This window comes from Pelobates fuscus, chromosome 2 (assembly GCF_036172605.1).
Source record: "Pelobates fuscus isolate aPelFus1 chromosome 2, aPelFus1.pri, whole genome shotgun sequence".
Taxonomy (NCBI): domain Eukaryota; kingdom Metazoa; phylum Chordata; class Amphibia; order Anura; family Pelobatidae; genus Pelobates; species Pelobates fuscus.
The window spans coordinates 413,971,574-413,997,098 of record NC_086318.1 but is presented as its reverse complement, the minus strand read 5'-3'; the positions used below and the strand labels follow the sequence as shown (position 1 = coordinate 413,997,098).

Sequence of the window (25,525 nt, the reverse complement as noted above, 5' to 3'; positions counted from 1 at the left end):
TCTAGATTGTTCATTCTAAGAGTAATCCCAGATGGATCATTCTAAATGTAATCCCAGGTGGATCATCCTAAATGTAATCTCAGATGGTTCATTCTAAATGTAATCCTAGGTGGGTCATTCTGAAAGCAATTCTAGAGTGTTCATTCTAAGTGTAATCCCAGATGGTTCATTCTAAATGTAATCCCAGGTGGATCATTCTAAATGTAATCCTAGGTGGGTCATTCTGAAAGCAATTCTAGATTGTTCATTCTAAATGTAATCCCAGGTGGATCATTCTAAATGTAATCCCAGGTGGATCATTCTAAATGTAATCTCAGATGGTTAATTCTAAATGTAATCCTAGGTGGGTCATACTGAAAGCAATTCTAGATTGTTCATTCTAAGAGTAATCCCAGATGGATCATTCTAAATTTAATCCCAGGTGGATCATTCTAAATGTAATCCCAGGTGGATCATTCTAAATGTAATCCCAGGTGGATCATTCTAAATGTAATCCCAGGTGGATCATTCTAAGTGTAATCATGGGTGGCTCATTTAAAATGTAATTCCAGATGGGCCATTCTAATTGTAACCCACAGAAATAATCCCAAATGGGTTATTTCATAGATAATCCCAGGCAGGCTCCTACTGAAAGGGACATTCCAAATGTAGTCCAGAGCTGAAAAAATTGCCAATTTATCTATATTTTTCAAACTGGATGTTTTTTTTTCTTCTACTAACTAGTTTTCAAGTAATTGTGTAAATGTAGGAGTAATCTGAAATAACGAGTTATTCTTTTTGTTGGCACTATATAAATATTATGAAGATTTACTTTAACTGAAAAAAAAATCAGAGAGACAGAATTTAATGAAAATTCACTGTAAGTGAACAGATACTTAAGAGAAAAATCTGACGGTAAAAAAAATTACACAAAAACACCTGTAACGGTTAATCGATTTTATTCGCTATGCTTGAAAATAACACTGAATGGAATAGACCAACAAACTAAAATCCAAGCAGTCTGTCATATGAGATGTGTCTTGTAGAGCTAGGCTTACTGTGCTGTGCATGTAGATAGTCCCTGCTTTACATGTGTAGAAACCTTACTCAGCGAGCGCTATGTGCATTGTACGATATCAGATTATCTTACCAATTTGCCCCGTTGCAACAACATTCTTATACTTTGGATGCTGATTCACAGTCAGGCAAAGGATGTCATCCGTGTGCTCCAAATAGAAACTCTGGCTTCCTAAATAAAGTACAAAAATCTCCATGAATTATGTGTAAAGGATGTAGGTAAATATACCTAATCTATACACCATCATGACAAACCCAGCAGTAAATATAAAGTATGGACATTAATAAACATAAATACCAACTAATATTTGTGACTGCAGAATTTATAGAGCAACCAACATGCACAATGCATGGAAATCGCAAAAGGACCTAGAATAAGAAGCCTTATAAATTAGGACTTATATAATACTACAAACAAACTGATTTGGTAATATGTTAATAAAAAAAAACTCACTGACACTGGGGGTATTCAGCTAACACAGAATTGTGGTGAATTAAAAACTAAATTGCAAAATGTAAGCTAAAATTGCAAAGTTGGAGATTTTTTTTTTAAATCAGGACATTTTGTCTAGATTTTGCAATTTGGATTTCAATTAATTACCATTCGGTGTACAAAGGACTCATCTTACAACTAGAAAGGAATACTTGCAAAAAAGTACCTGTAGAAAGGTTTTGAACAATGCCCGCAGCAGCCGTGTGAAAAACAACATCAGTTCCATCGTTTAGGTAATGTAGGTTGTCACGGCAATCAAATCCTCGGTACCCAAACACATGGTCCAATGAGAGGTCCTGCAAGAGAATGGGGACAGGTCTGATCATCATGTGTAGAACAGTAGCAAACCTGCCAGGATCACAGAATAGTGACCCTATAGATAATTCCACTGCACTGGTCAAAGTGTTTTCTGAGTATTGGAAAATGAGTTAAAAAAAAAAAAGATAATTACAACATAACTTTTATTAATACAAAAGTAAAATCTAATAAAAAAATTATTTGTGTTGAAATGCAGATCTATTTTAAATGTAAGTTTCACAAATGCCTTTGAATGGACTGTCCCCCAAACTAAAGCAAATTGTTTAATTGTGTAAGATGTTGTCCATAGAAGAGTCACTCACCTCAACCACTTTCTTCTTCTTTGTGATGTTATTTTTTTGCAGCTTTTCCGGTTGAGGAGCAGCTCTGCTAACCGACGGCCTGAAGGGGTAAATAAACATTCATTCAAAACCTTAAGGTTTCAATATTGGGATACAGCTGTTTTTGTGAATTATGAACTATTTATTATTCAGAAATAGACATAGAAAGATAGGAAGGTGTAGATAAAAAGAAAGACATAGATAGGTAGAGCGATAAGTAGAAAGACATAGCTAAACAGACAGATGATTGATATTGTAGACTAATCCTGAAATATTTTGTTAAAACACGGAGCATTTTAAGACCTGTTTTCATAGACTTTGCATATATCTGCGGGAGTAGAAAATCTATTATCTTATTCTAATTAGTTCTGCAAAGGAGTACTTTGTTATCACCAATACAGCCTCAGTTTATTGCTTCAACAGTAACATGGTCAACTGCTGTGTACGTAAAACCATATTTCACCAAAAGAATCAAATAAAATAATCTATCAAATGAATTGAAAACTACACACTGGGTCTGCTTGCCTGTATGCGATGGAGGAGAGGGAAGCCAACATATAATTTAGGTACATCTGTTCTTCTATTAAATCTTGATAAAATTAAAGGGATACTATAGTCACCCAGGTCACTTCAGCTCAATGAAGTGGTCTGGGTGCCAGGTTCCCCAGGTTTTAACCCTTCAGATGTAAACATAGCAGTTTCAGAGAAACTACTATGTTTACATTGCAGGGTTAATCCAGCCTCTAGTGGCTGTCTTCCTGACAGCCGCTAGAGGCGCTTCTGCAACACTGGATGCAAAAATCCCATACAGCGTGCAGAACGTCCATAGGAAAGCATTGAGAAATGCTTTCCTATGGACTGTTTGAATGTGCATGCGGCTCTTTCTGCGCATGCGCATTCTGCTCCACTCGGGAGCCGATGTCGGAGCGGGAGGAGAGGTCACCAGTGCCGAGGGAGCCTGGATTAAGGTAAGTAACTGAAGGGCCACGGGAGGGGGGCCCTGAGGGTGGGGGGGGGGGGGGACCTAAGGGTTGTATAGTGTCAGGAAAACGAGTTTGTTTTCCTGACACTATAGTGATCCTTTAAATCTAACAATAGGCATCTTCCAGGTTTATATAAGTTTTATTTAGATTTGACTCACCCTGTATAATATAAATGTACAATATTACTCTCCATTTACAAATTATTGCTGGTGATTTTTGGAACATTTTCTATCTATTCCAAAAAAAATTAATTTCTCACTACTTTGAAAAAATATTCTTCCTGTTACTAATGTAATATTCTTCCAACTAATAAAATATTTTGAGAAATGTATTATCTCATCCTAAATGCTCTTAGCAAATAACATACATGGAACCAAACATAAACCTTTCACAGAACGCACAGGAAGGTATGCAAAAAAATCCTTTAGTTCAGTATTCAATAATATTTTAGTTTTACGTCAAGCTTCTTCTTAATACATATTTGGCTGCAAATCTAGTTTCTTAGAAAACCTTTGCCATAACTGTGGATATTCTGGGTTATTTACCCCCAAATTCAGGCCTTAAAAGGAAGCAAGTAATACGTCTTAGTAACAATTCAAATCAGTTTGCAGAGATTGTTTGTTCCCTTTGAAACAACTGATCCCTTTCATAACGGTCACTGTGCACTATGCACTGTGCCAGGATGCTCAATAAATAGTGCTTAGAGGGAGCCCCAGTCACCAGTTACAGCTATCCCCAGTATTCATTGCAAAACTCATCAGAATGAATCAATGTGTACAGCTATTGTAAACGCCAAGATAAAAAAGAGCATTTAATATGTGATTGATGAGGTCACAGATCTATGTAACAACACTTGCAACAATATTTAAAATTACCTTGATCCCCTTGTAAGCAGCAATAAAGCCAAGTGAAAAACTTAGTAAAATTTTGCTGAGAATATCTGACCATGCATTTCATGCACAGGCAAAGGGCTTAATGATCTCTGATTTGCTGTACAAACCAAATGAGTGCATGCCAGCAGTTCCTGGGATAAGAGCATCGACTGCAGGTTAACGGACCCATACTACATCATAACAGTGCTGATGGTAGTAAGTTAGCAAAATAAGAAAAAAAACTGTGGAGCAAGGAAAACACTATAGACAATGGGACTTATTTACTAAGATGCACAGATTGTGATCATTTGATTTTGGCAGAATTACTAAATGATTTTCAGGAAGAGAAAGAAAAACTACCGAACATTCTACAGCTGCAAATTAATAACAAATCTACAATTTTGTAAAAATTGTTAATATCAACAATACAATCTATACATTAAGATCTAATCAATATTGGTGTATTTATATATATATATATATATATATTTTGCCCTTATATATATATAAATATCTTAATATATATAAGGGCAAAATCTCAACTACACCTAGATTTAGAATCTAGAATTAGAACTTAATTGAGTTCCGCTATAACAGCCCAAGGGTATAATTCCTTTTTGTATATAGGTCCCAACGTGTATTCGGTTTTCCATACATGTGCGTTGTTGCTCCAGATATGCAGGTATGGCTAACCTTTGACACGCCAGCTGTTTGGAGTTAGATGGCTAGCTGAGATTTATAAGAGCAGTAGTCCATAACAACTGGTACGACAAAAGTTTGCCATCACTATTTTAGGGAGAAATGGGAACGAAGGAAATTAATACCTGAACATAAACTGTCTGGACCCATTACTTATTAAGAATTCTTTGGTCAATAGAACAAAAACCCTCTATGGATCAATTTTTGAAGAGTCTCTTGGCTTACAAATATAAGACAAAACATGTGTGAATGAGATCACAAGATACATAAATAACACAATGCATTTGTTCTCTACCAGGTACATTTTCTTTGATAAACATATGTTTGGATGAGACCTAGATACATAGTCTTTAGACTTTGCTAGAACTCCACTTGTGTAATAAAATGATGGTTCGCAAATGGCCTTGAAGGACACCAATGCTCCATGTTTTACAAATCTACCCATTGGATACCATGCGGAGGTAATTCCATTTCTCTATAGAATACAAACAATCCTGGGCTGGTAGTATTTAGGGACTGACTTGTAGAATTGTCATCACTTAAAGGCAGAAACGTGATTTGTGGAAAGGCACTCACTATTTTGCGGTGCTGTAGTTAGGACTCCAGCCCTCAACACTTATCAACTGTAAGAGAAATCATATACTCAGCTTCCCAGTGGTGAAATGTATTCATCTAAACCACAACAGGTGGACCACACAATGTTTCGCCACTGCTAGTGTCAAAACACCTGTTGTGGCGTTGATGAATACATTTCACCGCTAACAGTTTGCAGAGTGTATTCATTCTACTACATCACCGACCACCAATTTTCCTCTGGTTGTTTTACTGAAGCCGTTTCGCTTCATAGAAAGAAAGAATCAGAAACTGCATTAAACCTAGAGTGTTTGGATCCTGAGTGGCTATAAGGCTTTTCCCCATTTCAGCTCTTTATACGTAAGAACTGATAAAACAGAGGTGGGATTTCCTGCACCCCCTTTGTTCTCCAGCTAGTGACACAGCATTAATGTTAATTAAACATTGGTCAAGCTCTTAGCCAGTTTGGTGGTTGATAAATGTTTTATTATTTCCCAAAATGCTTTTTTCCTGACCCTGACTCAAAAGAGTTTTAACAATTTATAGCCAAATTATTCTATAATTTCTTCTAGTCCTACAATTAGCAAATAGTTAAATAAACTAGACTAAGTGACTAATAATAAGAAATATAGAAAAAAATATATAAAACTGAATGTCTCAAGTTAAAACATAATACTTTATTTCAGTGTTCTGGATTCCTAAAGGCTAAACAGAAATTGGAAGCACTGAGCTGCTTACTTCCCATAACATGGGTTAAAATGTGTACCATACACGCATCTGTGTAGGAACCAAAGAAAATCTCACATTCCTTCCCAGTTTGCTAATCAAAGTTATTTTTACAATGCTCAATGTGCTTATATGTGCAGTAATTACAGTACAGGACATAAGCTAATTCTGTATCCCTAGTATGTATTAGGACAAGGCTCTAGCAATGGAATGAACTGGAGTGGCCCTTTGCCCCATTACTGTACATTGTAGTGGTCTTCATGCTATGCGTCTATAGATGCCATCTCCCTATTTTTGTTCAAAATGTTTTGGAGCAGGTTAACAATATGCTCTTCCAATCACCCATAACCCCACCCCTTGAAGAATGCTTATGATTCACGTCTGCATTATAAGTCCAACCTTGGGTGGAACTGATAGGTTCAGTTTTGGTCAGTCCAGTGTTCACTGCTCTACAAAGGGATGGCTTTAGAAGGATAATGTGGAAGTGAATTGTATTGACAGGAGGCTTCATATTTTCTTTAACTTCCTTTACTGAACACCTATAGCAGCAAACATTTAACTTAGAAACAAGGAACCAATAGAAAAATAGGAAGCTCTATATATATAGGCATGCATATGGAAACTCCTCATCAATCTTGATGATCTCAGCCAATCCAATGCTTTCTTATAGGAAATAATTGGAAGGCTATTGTGCATGTGCAGCAAAACGCAGAACTGCGCCGACCAGCATCTCCTCGTAGAGATACATTGAAGCAATACATCTCTATGGGGAACGTTCAGCATCTCACATTGACTGCCAGTGCCGCACACTGTTATGTGCACCTATGAAGCACCTCTAGTGGCCATATGAGTGAATGCCACTAGAGGTGTTAGTAGGCACCAATGTAAACACTACCTTTTCTCTGAACACTGAAAAGCCTGCAGGGACAGGCTATAGACACCAGAACCACTTCTTTAAGCTCATAAAGGAATAGTTCATGGGAGAGCCCCATTCAGAGGCTAAAAATGCCTCCCATACCTCCACCAAGAGAAGAGGGTGTTTTTGTGGATACACTTGTAAATACGCTATTTAATCTGGGTACCACCAACTCATTTTGTGCAATTTATGCCCTTCTGGCTTCATAAGCCTTTAGATAAGAAGGTAAAGAACTGCCTCAGGGAACAATGTCCACGAGCAGCACTGGCGCATAGAGAGTTTGATTTCACCATAATAATGTTCACAAGGGCTTGGAAAGAGGTTTGAAACTCGTGCAAGACAAGCTCCTAGACACTACGGACTCAGATTCTATAACTGGAGGATGATGCCGTTTCCATGGACTAACACTTGATGCACATCTAAGTGTTGCTTCATCTAAGTGTTGCTTCTAAGTGTGTGTGTGGTTGGAGATATTCTGGAGAGTTTTACAGAAGCTTCAACTGTCTAATAGTTGTGCTAAGAGTTCTTTTTTACTGTTACAGGTAAGATTCATCTGTAGGAAAAGGTTACTGACTGCACAAGGTTTGATTTCCTGTTGGTAATTATAAGGCATTTGATTGGATTAGGTAGCTACTTGCTATTGATTGCTATTTAAATTAGCTATTGTTTGCTAATAAGCAGAGGCCTACCCAGGTGTTAAACATTCCTAGTGGGAGGTGATTTTAGGAGTATATAAGGGTAGTTGTCATTAGCTTGGCTAATAGAGCTTGGTTGCTTCATCTAAGTGTTGCTTCTAAGTGTGTGTGTGGTTGGAGATATTCTGGAGAGTGTTGCTTCTAAGTGTGTGTGGTTGGAGATATTCTGGAGATAAACAGGAGGTAATCTGAGGTATCCAGGAGGACAAATAAAAAAAAAAGGTAAAATTTGTTTGATTTAAATTATTCGCCTCATTGGAATGGCAGACTTAGTTCAGTGTAATAGTTGCTTTGCATTTGTTTCACGTTCCACTTTTTGGAAGTTTGGTTGTTGTCTAATCTGTAGACAGTTCTCTATCTTGCGGCAGGAGATTGTATTTTTGAAGTCTGAGATTTGTAAATTATCTGGTAAACAAATTCAGGCTGGAACTGCTGCAAAGCCATTGCCGCAGAGACATACTAGGAATGGCAGATGGATTACTGTAGGATCTGGTAGACTTGGAGTTGTGGATAAAAGGCATATTGCACAGTCTGTTGTTCTACATAATTCATTTTCTGCACTTTCAGAGTGTAGTGGTGTCCTGGAGATAGGCACTGAGGCTAGTGGTGTTGTGCAGAGAGGCACTGAGGCTAGTGGTGTTGTGCAGAGAGGCACTGAGGCTAGTGGTGTTGTGCAGAGAGGCACTGAGGCTAGTGGTGTTGTGCAGAGAGGCACTGAGGCTAGTGGTGTTGTGCAGAGAGGCACTGAGGCTAGTGGTGTTGTGCAGAGAGGCACTGAGGCTAGTGGTGTTGTGCAGAGAGGCACTGAGGCTAGTGGTGTTGTGCAGAGAGGCACTGAGGCTAGTGGTGTTGTGCAGAGAGGCACTGAGGCTAGTGGTGTTGTGCAGAGAGGAACTGAGGCTAGTGGTGTTGTGCAGAGAGGCACGGAGGCTAGTGGTGTTGTGCAGAGAGGCACTGAGGCTAGTGGTGTTGTGCAGAGAGGCACTGAGGCTAGTGGTGTTGTGCAGAGAGGCACTGAGGCTAGTGGTGTTGTGCAGAGAGGCACTGAGGCTAGTGGTGTTGTGCAGAGAGGCACTGAGGCTAGTGGTGTTGTGCAGAGAGGCACTGAGGCTAGTGGTGTTGTGCAGAGAGGCACTGAGGCTAGTGGTGTTGTGCAGAGAGGCTTGAAGACTATGGTGAGGCCTAATAGAAAGCAGTTGTTGTTGGGGGATTCCATCATAAGAGGTGTGGAGATGGACAATGGTGGTCTTGTGAGGTGTCTTCCCGGAGCTACTGCTCACAGAGACAGGAGACGTATCTGTAATATTGTTAAGCAAGCAAAGCAGGAAGGGGAATTGGATGTACTTGTCCATTTAGGGACAAATGACTTGGCTTGCAATGAGGTTTCAGAGGTTAAGGAAGTTTTTAGTGTTTTTGCCAATGATATACGGCAGGTTGCTTCCACACTGTCATTCTCTGAAGTTCTGCCTGTGCATAACACTCAGAACGACAGGCGGATGCGTATTAGGGACTTTAACTTGTGGCTTGGTGAATGGTGTCGGGAGCAAGGATTTGGCTTTATTGCTCATGGTAGCTCTGTTTGGAATGGAAATAAACTGTACAAAAAAGATGGTTTGCATCTTTCTCAAAAGGGAACAAATGTTCTCAGTGAGCAGTTCAGAGGTTTTGCTAGGATGTTTTTAAACTAGGAGGGGGGGGCAAAAGGGTGATAAAACATCAATCCAATTGTCCCCCAAAACAAGGACAGAAGGTGCCTGTAGCAAGTGTGTTAAAAAATGATAAGCTTAGAGTCATGTCTACAAATGCTCGCAGTTTAGGGAATAAGATACATGAACTTGTGGCAATAATGGCAACTGATAGTGTAGATTTAGTCGCTGTTACCGAGACATGGTATAATGAGAAAAATGACTGGGACATAGCAATACCAGGGTACTCTTTATATAGAAAAGACAGGGAAGGCAAGAAAGGGGGAGGGGTGGCCCTGTATGTAAAGGATAGCATAAAATCTAGCCTAATAAAGGTTAGTGAGGCGAACATAGAGTCCGTTTGGGTTACGTTAGAATTTGGTAATCACACAGTAACTCGTGTAGGTGTGATTTATAGGCCCCCAGGACAAATTGAAGAGTTAGATAATCTACTAGTTGAAGAAATAGCTAAAATGACAATGAAGGGGGAAGTTATCATCATGGGTGACTTTAATCTTCCTGATGTGAATTGGAAAACAAAAATAGCTACTTGTGCCAGGAGCACACATATTCTAAACTCCCTACTGGGATTGTCTCTAAAACAAGTCGTTGAGGAGCCAACTCGTAAAGAGGCCATACTAGATTTAGTGTTAACAAATGGAGATTTGGTATCAGATATTACTGTAGGTGAAAGTTTAGGATCCAGTGATCATCAGTCAGTGTGGTTTAATATAAGAACAGTGACTGAGTCACACCACACAAAAACAAAAGTTTTAGACTTTAGAAAAACAGACTTTTCTAAAATTAGAATATGTGTAAAGGAGTCATTATCAGACTGGAGCAATTTATATGGAGTCCAAAATAAATGGGATTATTTAAAAGTTGCACTACTGAAGGCAACAGAAAATTGCATTAGGCTTGTCAGTAAAAGCAAAAAATTCAAGAAACCACTGTGGTACTCCGCAGATGTGGCCAAAATAGTAAAAAACAAAAAGTTAGCATTTAGTAATTATAAAAAAAACCAGAGTGAGGAAGACAGAATGACCTATAAGATTAGGCAGAAAGAGGCTAAGCAAGTTATAAGAGCTTCCAAATCCCACACAGAAGAGAAAATAGCACAGTCAGTAAAAAAGGGGGACAAAACTTTTTTTAGATACATAAATGAGAAAAGAAAAGTAAAACAAGGATTAGTTAGATTAAAAACAAAAGAAGGAAGGTATGTAGATGAGGATAAAGGTCTAGCTGACTGCCTCAATGAATATTTTTGTTCGGTATTTACAGATGAAAATGAAGGAAAGGGACCTCTGTTAACAAAAAGGATAAATGAGTCATTTATTACACGTGAGTTTACAGAGGAAGAGGTTCTATTTCAACTGTCAAAAGTAAAGACAAATAAGTCAATGGGACCTGATGGAATACACCCAAAGCTATTAAAAGAGCTTAGTGGTGTACTAGCAAAACCATTAACAGATTTATTTAACCAATCATTGAAAACAGGAGTAGTCCCAGAAGATTGGAAGTTAGCGAATGTTGTGCCCATTCACAAGAAAGGTAATAGGGAGGAGTCGGGCAACTATAGGCCAGTAAGCCTTACTTCAGTAGTGGGGAAAGTGATGGAAACCATGTTAAAGGATAGGATTGTTGAACATCTAAAAACACATGGATTTCAAGACCAGAGACAACATGGGTTTACTTCAGGGAGATCATGCCAAACTAATCTTATTGATTTTTTTGATTGGGTAACTAAAATTATAGATCAGGGTGGTGCAGTAGACATTGCTTACTTAGATTTCAGTAAGGCTTTTGACACTGTTGCACATAGAAGGCTTATCAATAAACTACAATCTTTGAGTTTGGATTCGAATATTGTTGAATGGGTAAGGCAGTGGCTGAGTGACAGGCAACAGAGGGTTGTAGTCAATGGAGTATATTCGAAGCTTGGGCTTGTCACCAGTGGGGTACCTCAGGGATCTGTACTTGGACCCATTCTCTTTAATATTTTTATTAGTGATATTGCAGAAGGTCTTGATGGTAAGGTGTGTCTTTTTGCGGATGATACTAAGATATGTAACAGGGTTGATGTTCCAGGAGGGATAAGCCAAATGGAAAATGATTTAGGTAAACTAGAAAAATGGTCAGAGTTGTGGCAACTGACATTTAATGTGGATAAGTGCAAGATAATGCATCTTGGACGTAAAAACCCAAGGGTAGAGTACAAAATATTTGATAGAGTCCTAACCTCAACATCTGAGGAAAGGGATTTAGGGGTGATTATTTCTGATGACTTAAAGGTAGGCAGACAATGTAATAGAGCAGCAGGAAATGCTAGCAGAATGCTTGGTTGTATAGGGAGAGGTATTAGCAGTAGAAAGAGGGAAGTGCTCATGCCATTGTACAGAACACTGGTGAGACCTCACTTGGAGTACTGTACACAGTACTGGAGACCCTATCTTCAGAAGGATATTGATACCTTAGAGAGAGTTCAAAGAAGGGCTACTAAACTGGTTCATGGATTGCAGGATAAAACTTACCAGGAAAGGTTGAAGGATCTTAACATGTATAGCTTGGAGGAAAGACGAGACAGGGGGGATATGATAGAAACATTTAAATACATAAAGGGAATCAACACAGTAAAGGAGGAGACTATATTTAAAAGAAGAAAAACTACCACAACAAGAGGACATAGTCTTAAATTAGAGGGACAAAGGTTTAAAAATAATACCAGGAAGTATTACTTTATTGAGAGGGTAGTGGATGCATGGAATAGCCTTCCAGCTGAAGTGGTAGAGGTTAACACAGTAAAGGAGTTTAAGCATGCGTGGGATAGGCATAAGGCTATCCTAACTATAAGATAAGGCCAGGGACTAATAAAAGTATTTAGAAAACTGGGCAGACTAGATGGGCCGAATGGTTCTTATCTGCCGTCACATTCTATGTTTCTATGTTTCTATGTTACATACAATCAGAGAATAAGCAAAAAGATGTTTTTGTCTACTGGGTAATGCTAACATTGCTCTCTTCTGAGGGAAGCAAGGCTGCACTACTGCGCACAGACGCAAGGAATTGGGCCTGCAAGCCAAAGGTTTGCATTTTGCGACCCTTCATTAAGGAACTAAATAAACATGTCAGTCACTATTTACATCACTAAGCAAGGCACAAACCTGGTTAAGGAGAGTTTTTAAATCACCACCACTGAGAAGTGTTTTTGGGAGGGCTAGTCGGCAGAGAGGCCATGCCACCAGCCATTTCTGGCCATCAGGCCTTAGGACACAAGAGAATCACATTTTCTTCCCAGAGGTGTCTACAAGAGCAAACTTCGACTATTTCAGAGGACAAGTCCTTCTTTAATGTCCTCACAAGCCACTGACAGAATTTGCATTTTTTTCCAATAGTGGACAGAGTTCTCCTCACTTGGTTTCTACGGTGAGAGGTAACATCCTCGAGATTTTTTCCTCACTATGTCAGAGGGCGATTCCCCTTTGGATCAGAACATTTCAGAAAAATCACCATCTGATAGACATGGAGTTTGAAAGCCTATATACCAAGGCTATCCAACGCTCACCAGTCACGGGTGGCTTTTTCAGCAATATCTTCTTGGTGAAGAAGAAAATAGGGGATTTCAGGCCAGTCATCAACCTCTGTCACCTGAATGCTTTTGCCGTATATCAACATTTTGATATATCAATGTATATTAACATTTCAAGGGACATTCTTTGTCCAGGTGACTGGGCTACAAGACTGGACCTAAAGGAGGCTTACCTGTCTTTACCAATCCACTATCACAGCAGACTGTTTCACAGTTTAAAAGGTTCTGGTCTACGTCTTGTGTCATACGTTAACCCCTTAAGGACACATGACGTGTGAGACACGTCATGATTCCCTTTTATTCCAGAAGTTTGGTCCTTAAGGGGTTAAACCGTACAAACCGGATTCAGAAAGTTAGGAAATTGGTTTTGGTGGCTTTTTATGGATTCGTTGGCTTTGGTTGTCATGGATCCTTCCTTCAGTGCCCAATATGTTCGGAGGGCAGCAGTTTTGTTGGCTTTTTCCTCAGGCATTCTCGGGCATTCTTTGATAAGTGGACAAGTCATGAGAGGACACTAATTGAACCTTTTATTTCCATCCTTCTCACAAAATATGAAACCTCCTGTCAAGTAGTTAAATTGTAGATTATGCTAGCTTTAGTGTTCCTATAATCTTAATTTTAGTAATGACAGGAGGCAAATATTTTTCCCCCCCTTTCCCTTTCCTCAGGTTGAGGTAGGTAATTCTCTATTTACGTTGGTGTTCTCATGTTCGGTTTGTTTACATGCCATGGTTATTTATTTGTTATGATTATGGTATATTTCATGACTCGTCTCAGACAACCATTCATAGTTGTTGGTTACATTGACAGTATGATGTTCATATGAATGTTTTTTCATCCAATATCTTCACTTATTCGTTGCTTCCTACGGATTCTCTTCTTCTTTTTCAGTGTAATCTCTTTATTCTCTGCAATTATCTATGGAAGCGACTTACGCCCTTTGGTTTGGTTTCAGTTCTATTTCTGGTGTTTTCCAGTTCTATCTGTTAAGGAACTGTCCATTCTTTTTCCTCGCTACAAAGAAAGAGGAGGAGTTTCAATATGAATGCCCATATATAGACCTTCCTGTTTTTCTATTGGTTCTTTGTTACTAATGAAAATGTTTGCTGCTATCGGAATTCAGTAAATGAAGTTAAGCAAAGTATTCACCTAAAATTCAGATTACAGGTAAACTAAATCTAACATAATTTACAATTATCCAAGGGGCTGAGGAGAGCCCCAGATAGTTTTGACAGAAAAACGGTAGCAGTGCTCATAGACTCAGAGCACCATAACCTCTACAATGAGCTGAAGCTGTTATGGTAATTATCCTGGGTCATACTATGACTGGGTTTTAGTACTGTCCACTTAATAGCCTGCAGATGGATACATCAGCTATAGAACATTCATTCTACATTAACTTATCCGTGATGGTTAAACCCTCGCATATGTGGAATTAATGAAATATGTAGGGTTATTCCAATAACATAAGAATGCCTCAATTTTAAAGAAAATCAGTGGTGATGTGCACTTGAGATCAAACAATATCCATGTGCCAGAAAATTATACATAATACTTTGCGATAGAAGGATAGTGTGAAGGTCCAACCACTGACTAGGTGACACCACTAGATGACCATATAGAATCCCCCTTTGGAACATCTATATGGCATGGCTGGAACCTAGCAACTCTTTCTATATTACCCTACGCTAACAGTATTAACAGAACTGAAAACTGGGCAACAGTCTATTGTTTGGTAGTTAGCGCTATAATTTAATGTATGGATATATGGGGTGGCTTAGCAAACATTAACGCAAGCACCCAGAGATGGATGAAATGAAGAATTAGGTGTGCAGGTTGTTAGGACATCATACTTTACATTATATGCCAATGAGACAGCTTAGTGGAAAGGGCTCCAACTGCAGTATATCAGTGTCACAGTATCTACTAGGTAGGCCTTTTATTCTTTCCAAGGTCAATAAAATGCGTACCATTATGTTAGGTTAAGTAATAACATATAGACCTCAGGATGAATCTAGGAACTAGTAAAAAGTCAAACAAAATAATATATTTTTATTATTATATTATAGTGTGTGCAGTAAAGGGAAGCATGTCACCATCAAAATATATTTTTATTCGTTATATATTTACACATATGGAACCTGATACAGTAATTTCAGCATGTGTCCATGTAATTATGTAATGCTAGGTGTTATATAAAACATTACTGTTCAGTACTTACTTGACAATTCCCTGCCTCCAAAGGAAAGCAAATTAAAACACAATACAAATATTAACCGTTTCCTTCTAGTCTCAAAGACACAATTGTCCATTTATAAACAAGTAGGCCAAACAGGAGATGGTTGATTCATCTCGGCTGAATAATTCATGAACACAAATGTAAGGCTAAAATAAAAAGACATTAAGGAATGAAACATTTATTAACTACATTATTTATTAAACTATTAGGAAGGGATTTACGGCATGCAACTTTAAGGGGTCTTTATTTTACAGCTCTGTAAGCCATCTTCTGCTTGGCATTTAGAATTCACCTTCTTTCATGTATTGAATCAACCTTTAAATCTAGTATCATCAAAAAACACATTTTATGCTCTGTGTTATTTATGAAAGATTACTTTCTTGTTTTTAATTCATTCACATGAATATAACATGTGGAAATGGGTGTCATCATTTCTACACCAGTGATTGACAATATTGGCTCCCAAGATGCATCATTATTTTTTTTACACGTTTAATTCAATATTATTCATTACATTATTTCCAATCAGCCTCACTGTAATCCCACAGTTTCAACAGAATGCTTCTGTATTATCAAAACCCCCTGCAATGCCGAAAGATACTTGTATGTGGTCAACAGGTGTAGAAGTTCTAATGAACTGTGACATCACTTCCTGTTCTGCTCTCAGATGGAGGGAAACACATGATTTATAGATATAGAGGAATTTACTCATCAAGTCATTTATTTGCATCGATGAGATCCGGGACTATCGTGGGGCTGACGTAACTCGCATTGTGCTGTATTTGACACATACTTCTTACCAGTTCAACTCCCTTGTTCTGGATGAGTGTATTACAGCAGGTTCTTGCATTGAATTTGACTACTGTTATATAACACTAGACAAACCTAGAATGATTTTGTTTAGCGAGAATTTGACGTGCACTACATGTTCATATTTAAACGGAAAATGTAATTTCTGCTTTTTGCAGTAAGTTATCACGGTTTACATCAATAAAGCTCTCAATAAACTTCAATTCACAAAAAAAAAAGATATTTCCTAGGTGCAATATCATGTCACGTACTCTACATGAGTACCCAGAAAGACACTGAATTGACAGAGAATTGTGTCTTGTTTTAACTTGCCACCTACATTCCTGCATGTTCTTGTCTGCTGACTTGTAATTCAGATATAGCTATACAAAGAAGGGATGTCAAGTCACGTCTCACAATATTAATATTGGAACTTGCTTAAACTAAAGGTAAGAGACAAGTAATGATATCAATCCTATACATTTTTCTGAAAATGACATCCTTCACAATAAAAAAACAAGCTAACCGCTTTACTGTGTTTGTCTAATTGCAATGTCTAGAACATTGATTCATCACTTGTTAAAAATAATACTATTCTGAAACTGACAAATGAGGTCCTACAATAAACAGAACATAACGATGTTACCAAAAATGAATATTTCAGATTTGGGAGCATGAAATCACAGAATAATAGGTGCTAAGGAGATAATAACTCAGTGGTAAAGGGAGCATGATATATAAAGACACTTTGGGAGCAGGTTCTCTTAGATCTGAAGTTAAAGCAGCCACATGCGAGTGGAACATCTGAGCATACACTCTGTGCTAGTACTCTATAACTTTACCTGATATTCACCTTCACTACGGCAAACACTTTAGGAAATGATGTCAAAACACCTCATTTACTGGGGTGATTGAAAGCAGAACTGTCACCCAATCGGCGGTGACAACTTTAAGGATACATGGAGGTAAAAAGTAATATCACACAGTCTTTATAACAGCCTGCCTGCCTCAGTTGTGAAGAAATGCAGATAGCTGTTGACTGCCTAACTATTTGGAACCCTGACGGACTCCAAGATCAACAGCTTGATCCAAGAAATAAACACAGGTATCACTGACCTAGCACACCTATTATCATTCATGCAGACAGAGAAAGAGCTATCAGGTTGGAATGGAACAGGGGGGAAGAGTCAGCGCTAGATATACTGAAGGGCAGCAATCCAAAAAAGGGAATCCCTCAAGACCCTTATAGAACAAGATAAGAAAATGTAAAAGAGGTGAGGACTGCGCCTAGGTCTAATAACATAGTCTATAACAATAAGAACCCATCACAATAAATGAAGATACAACAAACAAATAGACCTATGTTGATAATAAAAGAACAGTGGAGGCTGAATGTAACTGTGTGTGTGTCAGTGAATGTGAGGAAGTGAGTGAGTGTGTGTGTCAGTGAATGTGACTGTGTGTGTGTCAGTTAATGTGAGGAAGTGAGTGAGTGTGTGTGTCAGTGAATGTGACTGTGTGTGTGTCAGTTAATGTGAGGAAGTGAGGGAGTGTGTGTGTCAGTAAATACGAGTGTGTGTCAGTGAATGTGAGTGAGTGTGTGTGCCAGTGAATTTGAGTGAGTGCGTGTCTGTCAGTAAGTGTATGCGTCTGTCATTGACTGTATGCGTCTGTCAGTGTATGTCTAAATGATTGTATGTGTGTCAGATTGTGTCAAATCAGTGAGTGTATGTGTCTGTATGTCAGTGTATCTGAGAGTGTGTGCTGGTTCGTGAGTGTGTCTGTCAAAATTTGTGTAAGTTAACAGGAAGAGGTGTGGCCTTGGCAGGAAGGGGCAGGTACATTTAAATTAGAGGGTACCCGAGATCAGCCACTGCATAAATTTAACGGTATACATTCATACTCCAACACTGTGTATACATGAATATAACAGTATATATTCATACTCCAACACTGTGTATACATGAATATAATGGTATACATTCACACTCCAACACTGTGTATACATGAATATAATGGTATACATTCACACTCCAACACTGTGTATACATGAATATAATGGTATACATTCACACTCCAACACTGGGTATACATGAATATAACAGTATACATTCATACTCCAACACTGGGTATACATGAATATAATGGTATACATTCACACTCCAACACTGTGTATACATGAATATAATGGTATACATTCACACTCCAACACTGTGTATACATGAATATAATGGTATACATTCACACTCCAACACTGTGTATACATGAATATAATGGTATACATTCATACTCCAACACTGTGTATACATGAATATAACAGTATACATTCATACTCCAACACTGGGTATACATGAATATAATGGTATACATTCACACTCCAACACTGTGTATACATGAATATAACAGTATACATTCATACTCCAACACTGTGTATACATGAATATAACGGTATACATTCATACTCCAACACTGTGTATACATGAATATAACAGTATACATTCATACTCCAACACTGTGTATACATGAATATAACAGTATACATTCATACTCCAACACTGGGTATACATGAATATAATGGTATACATTCACACTCCAACACTGTGTATACATGAATATAATGGTATACATTCACACTCCAACACTGTGTATACATGAATATAATGGTATACATTCACACTCCAACACTGTGTATACATGAATATAATGGTATACAGTCATACTCCAACACTGTGTATACATGAATATAATGGTATACATTCACACTCCAACACTGTGTATACATGAATATAATGGTATACATTCACACTCCAACACTGTGTATACATGAATATAATGGTATACATTCACACTCCAACACTGTGTATACATGAATATAATGGTATACATTCATACTCCAACACTGTGTATACATGAATATAACAGTATACATTCATACTCCAACACTGTGTATACATGAATATAATGGTATACATTCACACTCCAACACTGGGTATACATGAATATAACAGTATACATTCATACTCCAACACTGGGTATACATGAATATAATGGTATACATTCATACTCCAACACTGTGTATACATGAATATAACGGTATACATTCATACTCCAACACTGTGTATACAACTATACATGAATATAACAGTATACATTCATACTCCAACACTGTGTATACATGAATATAATGGTATACATTCACACTCCAACACTGTGTATACATGAATATAACGGTATACATTCATACTCCAACACTGTGTATACATGAATATAACGGTATACATTCATACTCCAACACTGGGTATACATGAATATAATGGTATACATTCACACTCCAACACTGTGTATACATAAATATAACGGTATACATTCATACTCAAAAACGGTGTATATATAACTAGAACGGTATCCACCCTGTTCCAAATAATTATGCAAATTCTATTTAAGTGTCACAAAGATTAAATATTTAGTTTTTCAGTTTAACCCATGGATGGCATTGTGTCTCAGGGCTCTTTTGATCACTGAAAACAATCTCATCTGTGATAATTAGATTGCCAGGTGAGCACAATTTAAGGAAAAACTACTAAAGGAGGGTGTTCCACATTATAAAGCAGAGCACCATTTTCATGCAATATGGGGAAGAAAAAGGATCTCTCTGCTGCCGAAAAGAGTGAAATAGTTCAATGCCATGGACGAGGTATGAAAACATTAGATATTTCACAAAAACTTAAGCGTGATCATCGCACTATTAAGAGATTTGTGGCTGATTCAGAGCACAGACGGGTTTGTGCAGATAAAAGCACATTGAGGAAGATTTTTGCCAGATCCATGCATCGGATCAAGAGAGCAGCTGCTAAAATACCATTACATAGCAGCAAACAGATATTGGAAGCTGCTGGTGCCTCTGGAGTCCCACGGATATCAAGGTGTAGAGTCCTCCAGAGTCTTGCAACTGTGCATAAACCTTCTATTCGGCCTCCACTAACCAATGCTCACAAGCAGAAATGGCTGCATTGGGCAGAAAACTACATGAAGACTAATTTTCAAACAGTCCTGTTCACTGATGAGTGCCGTGCAACCCTGGATGGTCCAAATGGATGGAGTAGTGGATGGTTGGTGGACGGCCACCCTGTTCCAACAAGGCTGCGATGTCAGCAAGGCGGTGGTGGAGTCATGTTTTGGGCCGGAATCATGGGAAGAGAGCCCTTTAGGGTCCCCGAAGGTGTAAAGATGACCTCTGCAAAGTATGTGGAGTTTCTGACTGACCACTTTCTTCCCTGGTACAGAAGGAAGAACTATGCTTCCCGTAATAAAATCATCTTCATGCATGACAATGCACCATCTCATGCTGCAAAGAATACCTCTGCATCAATGGCTGCTATGGGGATAAAAGGAGAGAAAGTCATGGTGTGGCCTCCATCCTCCCCTGACCTCAATCCTATTAAGAACCTTTGGAGCATCCTCAAGTAAAAGATTTATGAGGGTTAGAGGCAGTTTACATCCAAACAGCAGCTCTGGGAGGCTATTCTAATATCTTGCAAACAAATTCAAGCAGAAACTGTCCAAAAACTCACAAGTTCAATGGATGCAAGACTTGGGAAGCTGCTATCAAATAAGGGGTCCTATGTTAAAATGTAACGTGACCTGTTAAAATGTTTAAAAAGTTAAAATGTTGTTATAAGTTTGATTGAAATAGCTTTTGATTTCAGTAAATATGCTGCAAACACAACAAATGACAATGTTCAGTTCTTTACAACCTATAAAGTGTTTTGAAACTTAATGTGCGTAATAATTTGGAACAGTGCATTGTAAGTTTTTTTTGTTTAAAATAAATACTGTTATCATTAGGCGGTTTGTTTAATAAAATTTTAATTGTACTCTTAATAGTTGATAACATGAGAATTATGCTGACTGTTTTTTACATCAATTATTTAGGTAAATGAGAAAAAAATAATTTGCATAATAATTTGGAACAGGGTGTACATTCACACTCCAACACTGTGTATACATAAATATAACAGTATATATTCATACTCCAACACTAGGTATACATGAATATAACAGCATACATTCACACTCCAACACTGTGTATACACAACTGGCACCCTTACAACACATTCTTTCTAGTGATAAATAATTTTGTTTATTGAGATTTACATTTGCATACTGTGATTTAAGTAAACCTGGGCACAGTGCAGGGCAGGGGTAGCAGGAGCCGTGGTGCTGTGAAAATGAACTCAGGAAGCAGAGCTGTCAGTAAGAGTAACAACGTTTGGCAATGTGGCATTAATATGTGGGCAAGGGGGCAATGTAGCCACAATATGTGGGCAGTGGACAAGAGGCAGGCAATGTGGTAGGAAAAATGAATTATAATATCTTAACAAGTCGGATTGGCATGAGAGTCCCTGTGTTTGCCCTGGGCATCCCTCTCCTTTCTGTGTATTCTTTTTGGTTCTGTTGGGCAGTTCTCTCTTTTACTTCATGTATCATTTAAAATGTTACTCATGACTGGAGAACCTGGGTCTGTACCTAAAGACCTGTAGAGACATTACTTATTGTGATAAATGTTTACTGTACGCATGTCTTTATCATCTCTATCTGATCGGGAATAAAAAAGGTATCGCAGTAAGAATATGACCACACGTGAGGCAGTACCCGTGGGGCAATGTGAGTACATACTAGGAAATACTGTATATATGAAGGACATATTGTATATAGGGAATACAGGTATATATGAAGGGAATACTGTGTATATAGGTAATACAGTTATATATGAAGGGAATACAGGTATATATGAAGGAAATAATGTGTATATAGGTAATACTGTATATATGAAGGGAATACAGCTCTCTCTCTCTCTCTCTCTCTCTCTCTCTCTCTATATATATATATATATATATATATATATAAGGAATACAGTTATATATGAAGGGAATACTGTATATATGAAGGGAATACAGTTTTATATGAAGGGAATACTGTGTATATAGGTAATACAGTTATATATGAAGGGAATACTGTATATATGAAGGGAATACTGTATACATGAAGGGAATACCGTTATATATGAAGGGAATACTGTGTATATAGGTAATACAGTTGTATATGAAGGGAATACAGCTGATCCTTGATATTTTAATTATGTGTCATTAAACTTTGGACTTTTAATTACGTGAGTGCAACCATCTCTTTGAATTCCCTGGATATTGAAGCTATTTTTTGGTTGGCACCCGGCCCCTAAAGGACATTTAAGCGTGAGTGCAGGAGCAATTTTGTTTTTTTTTTATATACAGCTATATATATATATATATATAGGTAATACAGGTATTTGTGAAGGGAATACTGTTATATATGAAGGGAATACTGTATATATATATATTAATATATATATAGGGTATACAGTTATATAGGAAGGGAATATTGTTATATATGAAGGGAATACTGTTATATATGAAGGGAGTACAGCTATATATGAAGGGAGTACAGCTATATATGGCTGGCAAAGTGACTCATGAAGGCTGATTTATGCTATGGAGATTGTATCACTGTCAAAGTGAAAAGGTTCAGTAATTACTTGGGGGAATTATAATCTATACGAAAGGATTTAGTGTAAATGGGGAAATATGTTACACTAGTAAAAAGGTAGCAAACATTTGTTTTGCACATCATTGTAGTGAGTGGGTTAAAATGCAAGGTTTGTGATACATGTTTCCATATTTATTGAATGACACAAAACATATTCTACAACTGGACCCTAACCAGGAATAGGTAAACCTGTGCACTACGGCTAAACAGTCAGCATCCTGGCATTCATAATCCAGAGCAGCTGGGGGTCAGCTTGTGACTTCCTGTTCTATAAGATGAACATGTGTGTTAAAGGGTCATATAGGAAAAACAGCCCATACAAAATCAGCATAGAGAAGCAGCCATCAGTTAGCTTCTGAACGGTGGTTATGGATGTATTGGTGAAATGCAACATCTGGCAGTCATATTGCATTCTAGAATTCAAAGCTTTGCATCGTTCCTGATGCCACGTGCAAGGAAAGCATACGATTCACTAACGTGTGAATCCATGCACAATACTTACCTTTTCAGAAATTGCATGATCATAGAGATTAGAGATGAGCAGGGGTCAAAATACTGGCAAACAGCAAAATTATCACCTGATTTTGGCAGGTTACATTGGTATCTGAACCTAATGCCCACAGAAAGGACAGAAAAAGAGAGGGGAGAAGACAGGAAAAGAGAGAAAAGGACAAGATATAGAGAGAGACAGAAGAAAGGAGTGTACATCTCTTCTTCACTACCTAGAACATTTTAATTTCACAACCAATTATTAAACAGGAAGGGTTATTAAAGGGCATTTAACATCTATATTTTCATTAATGGAACGTTTGCATGAGATGTAAAATGTGTGCAATATAAATAGCGCTGGGAAACTTTGCTGAATATATTTCTATTCAGAAAGAGCACACACATAATTAATTTACATATCTCTATCCCTCAGCTGCGTTAAGGGATATAGTAAGTGCATGTAAATATTATAAATGTAAATGCAGAGGAAGGTACGTTGATGATATCTATAATAATGTTTGCCTTCCGGGAATGTGTGTTCCTCAGCTCACAAATTGTGAAATGGTTTTCTTGGCACCTACTGGGTCGTTCCATTATTATTAAAGAAACTTTAAAAAATGGATACATTTAAAATGAAGGCACATACAGTAGATATTAATTCTAGAATAACACGTAATAGATTAATAGACACAGCTACAGGATATGTTACATTCTAAATGACAAACTAAAACATTAAGATGTCTGAGAAGAACACTGGATAAAAGACATGAACTCTGTTCTCTGTACTGACATGTCACAAACCTGCTATTATACAAAACATACACATATTGTGTCTAACTCTCCACAAAGAAGGAGGAGAACTGTTTGCATAACGTACCTTTCCTCCACAGATGCTTCTTTCAGCTGCTGATGAGGTTTGATTCCTTCCATTTCTCTGATGCTCACCGCGTAGATTTTAGTGGTGTAATCAATAGCCTTTTCTCTTGCAACATCACTGTCATAACCTACAGGTAAAATACATTAATATATCATTGGCTACTTACAAACAGCTGTAAAAGCATACTTTGTATCGAATTATACTACATATCTCTCCAACGTGTATCCACCCTTCCATCCTTCTCCCAGACACAGGTGGCAGCTCTGGCAAAGTCTGACTCTCCCAGAATGCCACGGGCAATATGCAAATAGCTACAGTCAACATTGCCTTCATATTCACCCACTGTTTAAAGTAAATTAATCTCAATGCATGAGTGTATGGAGTCAGGATCTGAATTAATCAACGCCAAGCTGTGTAAAGGATTCCCACTACAGAACTAGTATTAATTCATCCGTGCTGTATCTACAAAAAAGCCTCCCTTGCTAATCATGCTGAGTGTGTAGTTTGTGGCACACTTGTGGTGAGATTTGTACGTGAGAACCAGGATTTTCTATGTCATACTAGGGGATACAATAAGTCAGTGTAACTGATAAGGAGATGAGAGGAAAGAGGTAGGTAGGGATGACTAGACTGGATGCAGCATTCGTTATGGATTTTCACAGGGTGATAAAAGCATATATGAGACCAGTGAACAATGGTTTGTAGTTATCAAGATGGGAAATTAGTGAGTGAAGAAAAGCTTTAGTTGTCTATCGCACTGGAAAAAATGTGAGCTATATCTTTGAGATGAACGTGGCAGGAACTGGAGAGTGAGTGAATGTGAGGTGTAAAAAAAAGGCAGAGTAAAATGGTGAGGAGTAAGGAAATGTCTGCTTACCTCCGTCTTCTTCAGCATCTGTGTCTGACTCTTCACTGTCTACAGGTTTACTGTCCAAACTGCCGAAAGCCTCTCGTGTCCAGGTCATCAAAGCCGTGTCTGCCCCACCAACGGTGAGGAGAGTGGAGTCATCATACAACCATCGAACATTGGTCACATGCGCACTGTGACCAACGTACTTCTTGAATTTTGCATCATGGCCCTGCATTACAAACATATTCTCAACTAAGAAAACATAATCTGCCAATTCTGATCAAATTTGTGATCAAAAATGTCACAGGTATTCCGAATCCTAGAAAGTTCAATATTTAATGTCCCCTTTAAGAAAACATAGAGCATCTTTCCTTTGAGAACTTAAATAGACATTAAGGCAAAAAAACATGATTTCTAAAAAACAGTACTTTAGTTTTAACACTAACATGGGCTCACACTGAGCATCCAATAGCTGATTATTTTATGTTACCTTTACTGGGTAGGAAAACAGTTTTACAAATCCAAAATCATCTCCAGTAGCCAGAGCTCTCCTGTCTTTAGTAAGAGAGGCAGCGTTGACATCAGTCACATCGCTATGTGCAGGCCAGATTCCTTCGCAAGTAGGGCCAAGAACACAGGTCCATGAGTTCCACTCTATCCTCTCCATCTGTGGACATTGGACAATGATTAAGAGACATAAACAATGACACAGCAAAAAACAAATGTGAGGAAGGCTAAACTTAATGGATGCAAATCTCTTTTCAGCTCTGTAACTAT

The 25,525-nt window shown here is 37.9% G+C and overlaps 1 protein-coding gene across 4 annotated transcripts in view; it reads right to left on the bottom strand.

Annotated features, from left to right (window-relative positions):
• Positions 1 to 25,525, bottom strand: part of EML6 (EMAP like 6) — a 140,119-nt gene that overhangs the window by 16,733 nt on the left and 97,861 nt on the right. For 2 of the 4 annotated variants that reach the window (XM_063443975.1, XM_063443976.1), the window contains exons 25-30: positions 25,239 to 25,415; positions 24,776 to 24,977; positions 23,899 to 24,025; positions 2,170 to 2,248; positions 1,716 to 1,845; positions 1,130 to 1,228 (exon numbers count right to left, since the gene is read on the bottom strand). In XM_063443975.1, the coding sequence (XP_063300045.1) occupies positions 1,130 to 1,228; positions 1,716 to 1,845; positions 2,170 to 2,248; positions 23,899 to 24,025; positions 24,776 to 24,977; positions 25,239 to 25,415 (814 nt within the window). Of the gene's footprint in view, positions 1 to 1,129; positions 1,229 to 1,715; positions 1,846 to 2,169; positions 2,249 to 4,045; positions 4,055 to 15,143; positions 15,159 to 23,034; positions 23,143 to 23,898; positions 24,026 to 24,775; positions 24,978 to 25,238; positions 25,416 to 25,525 lie in introns of all 4 variants that reach the window. The other 2 variants (XM_063443978.1, XM_063443973.1) reach the window with 2 other exon arrangements.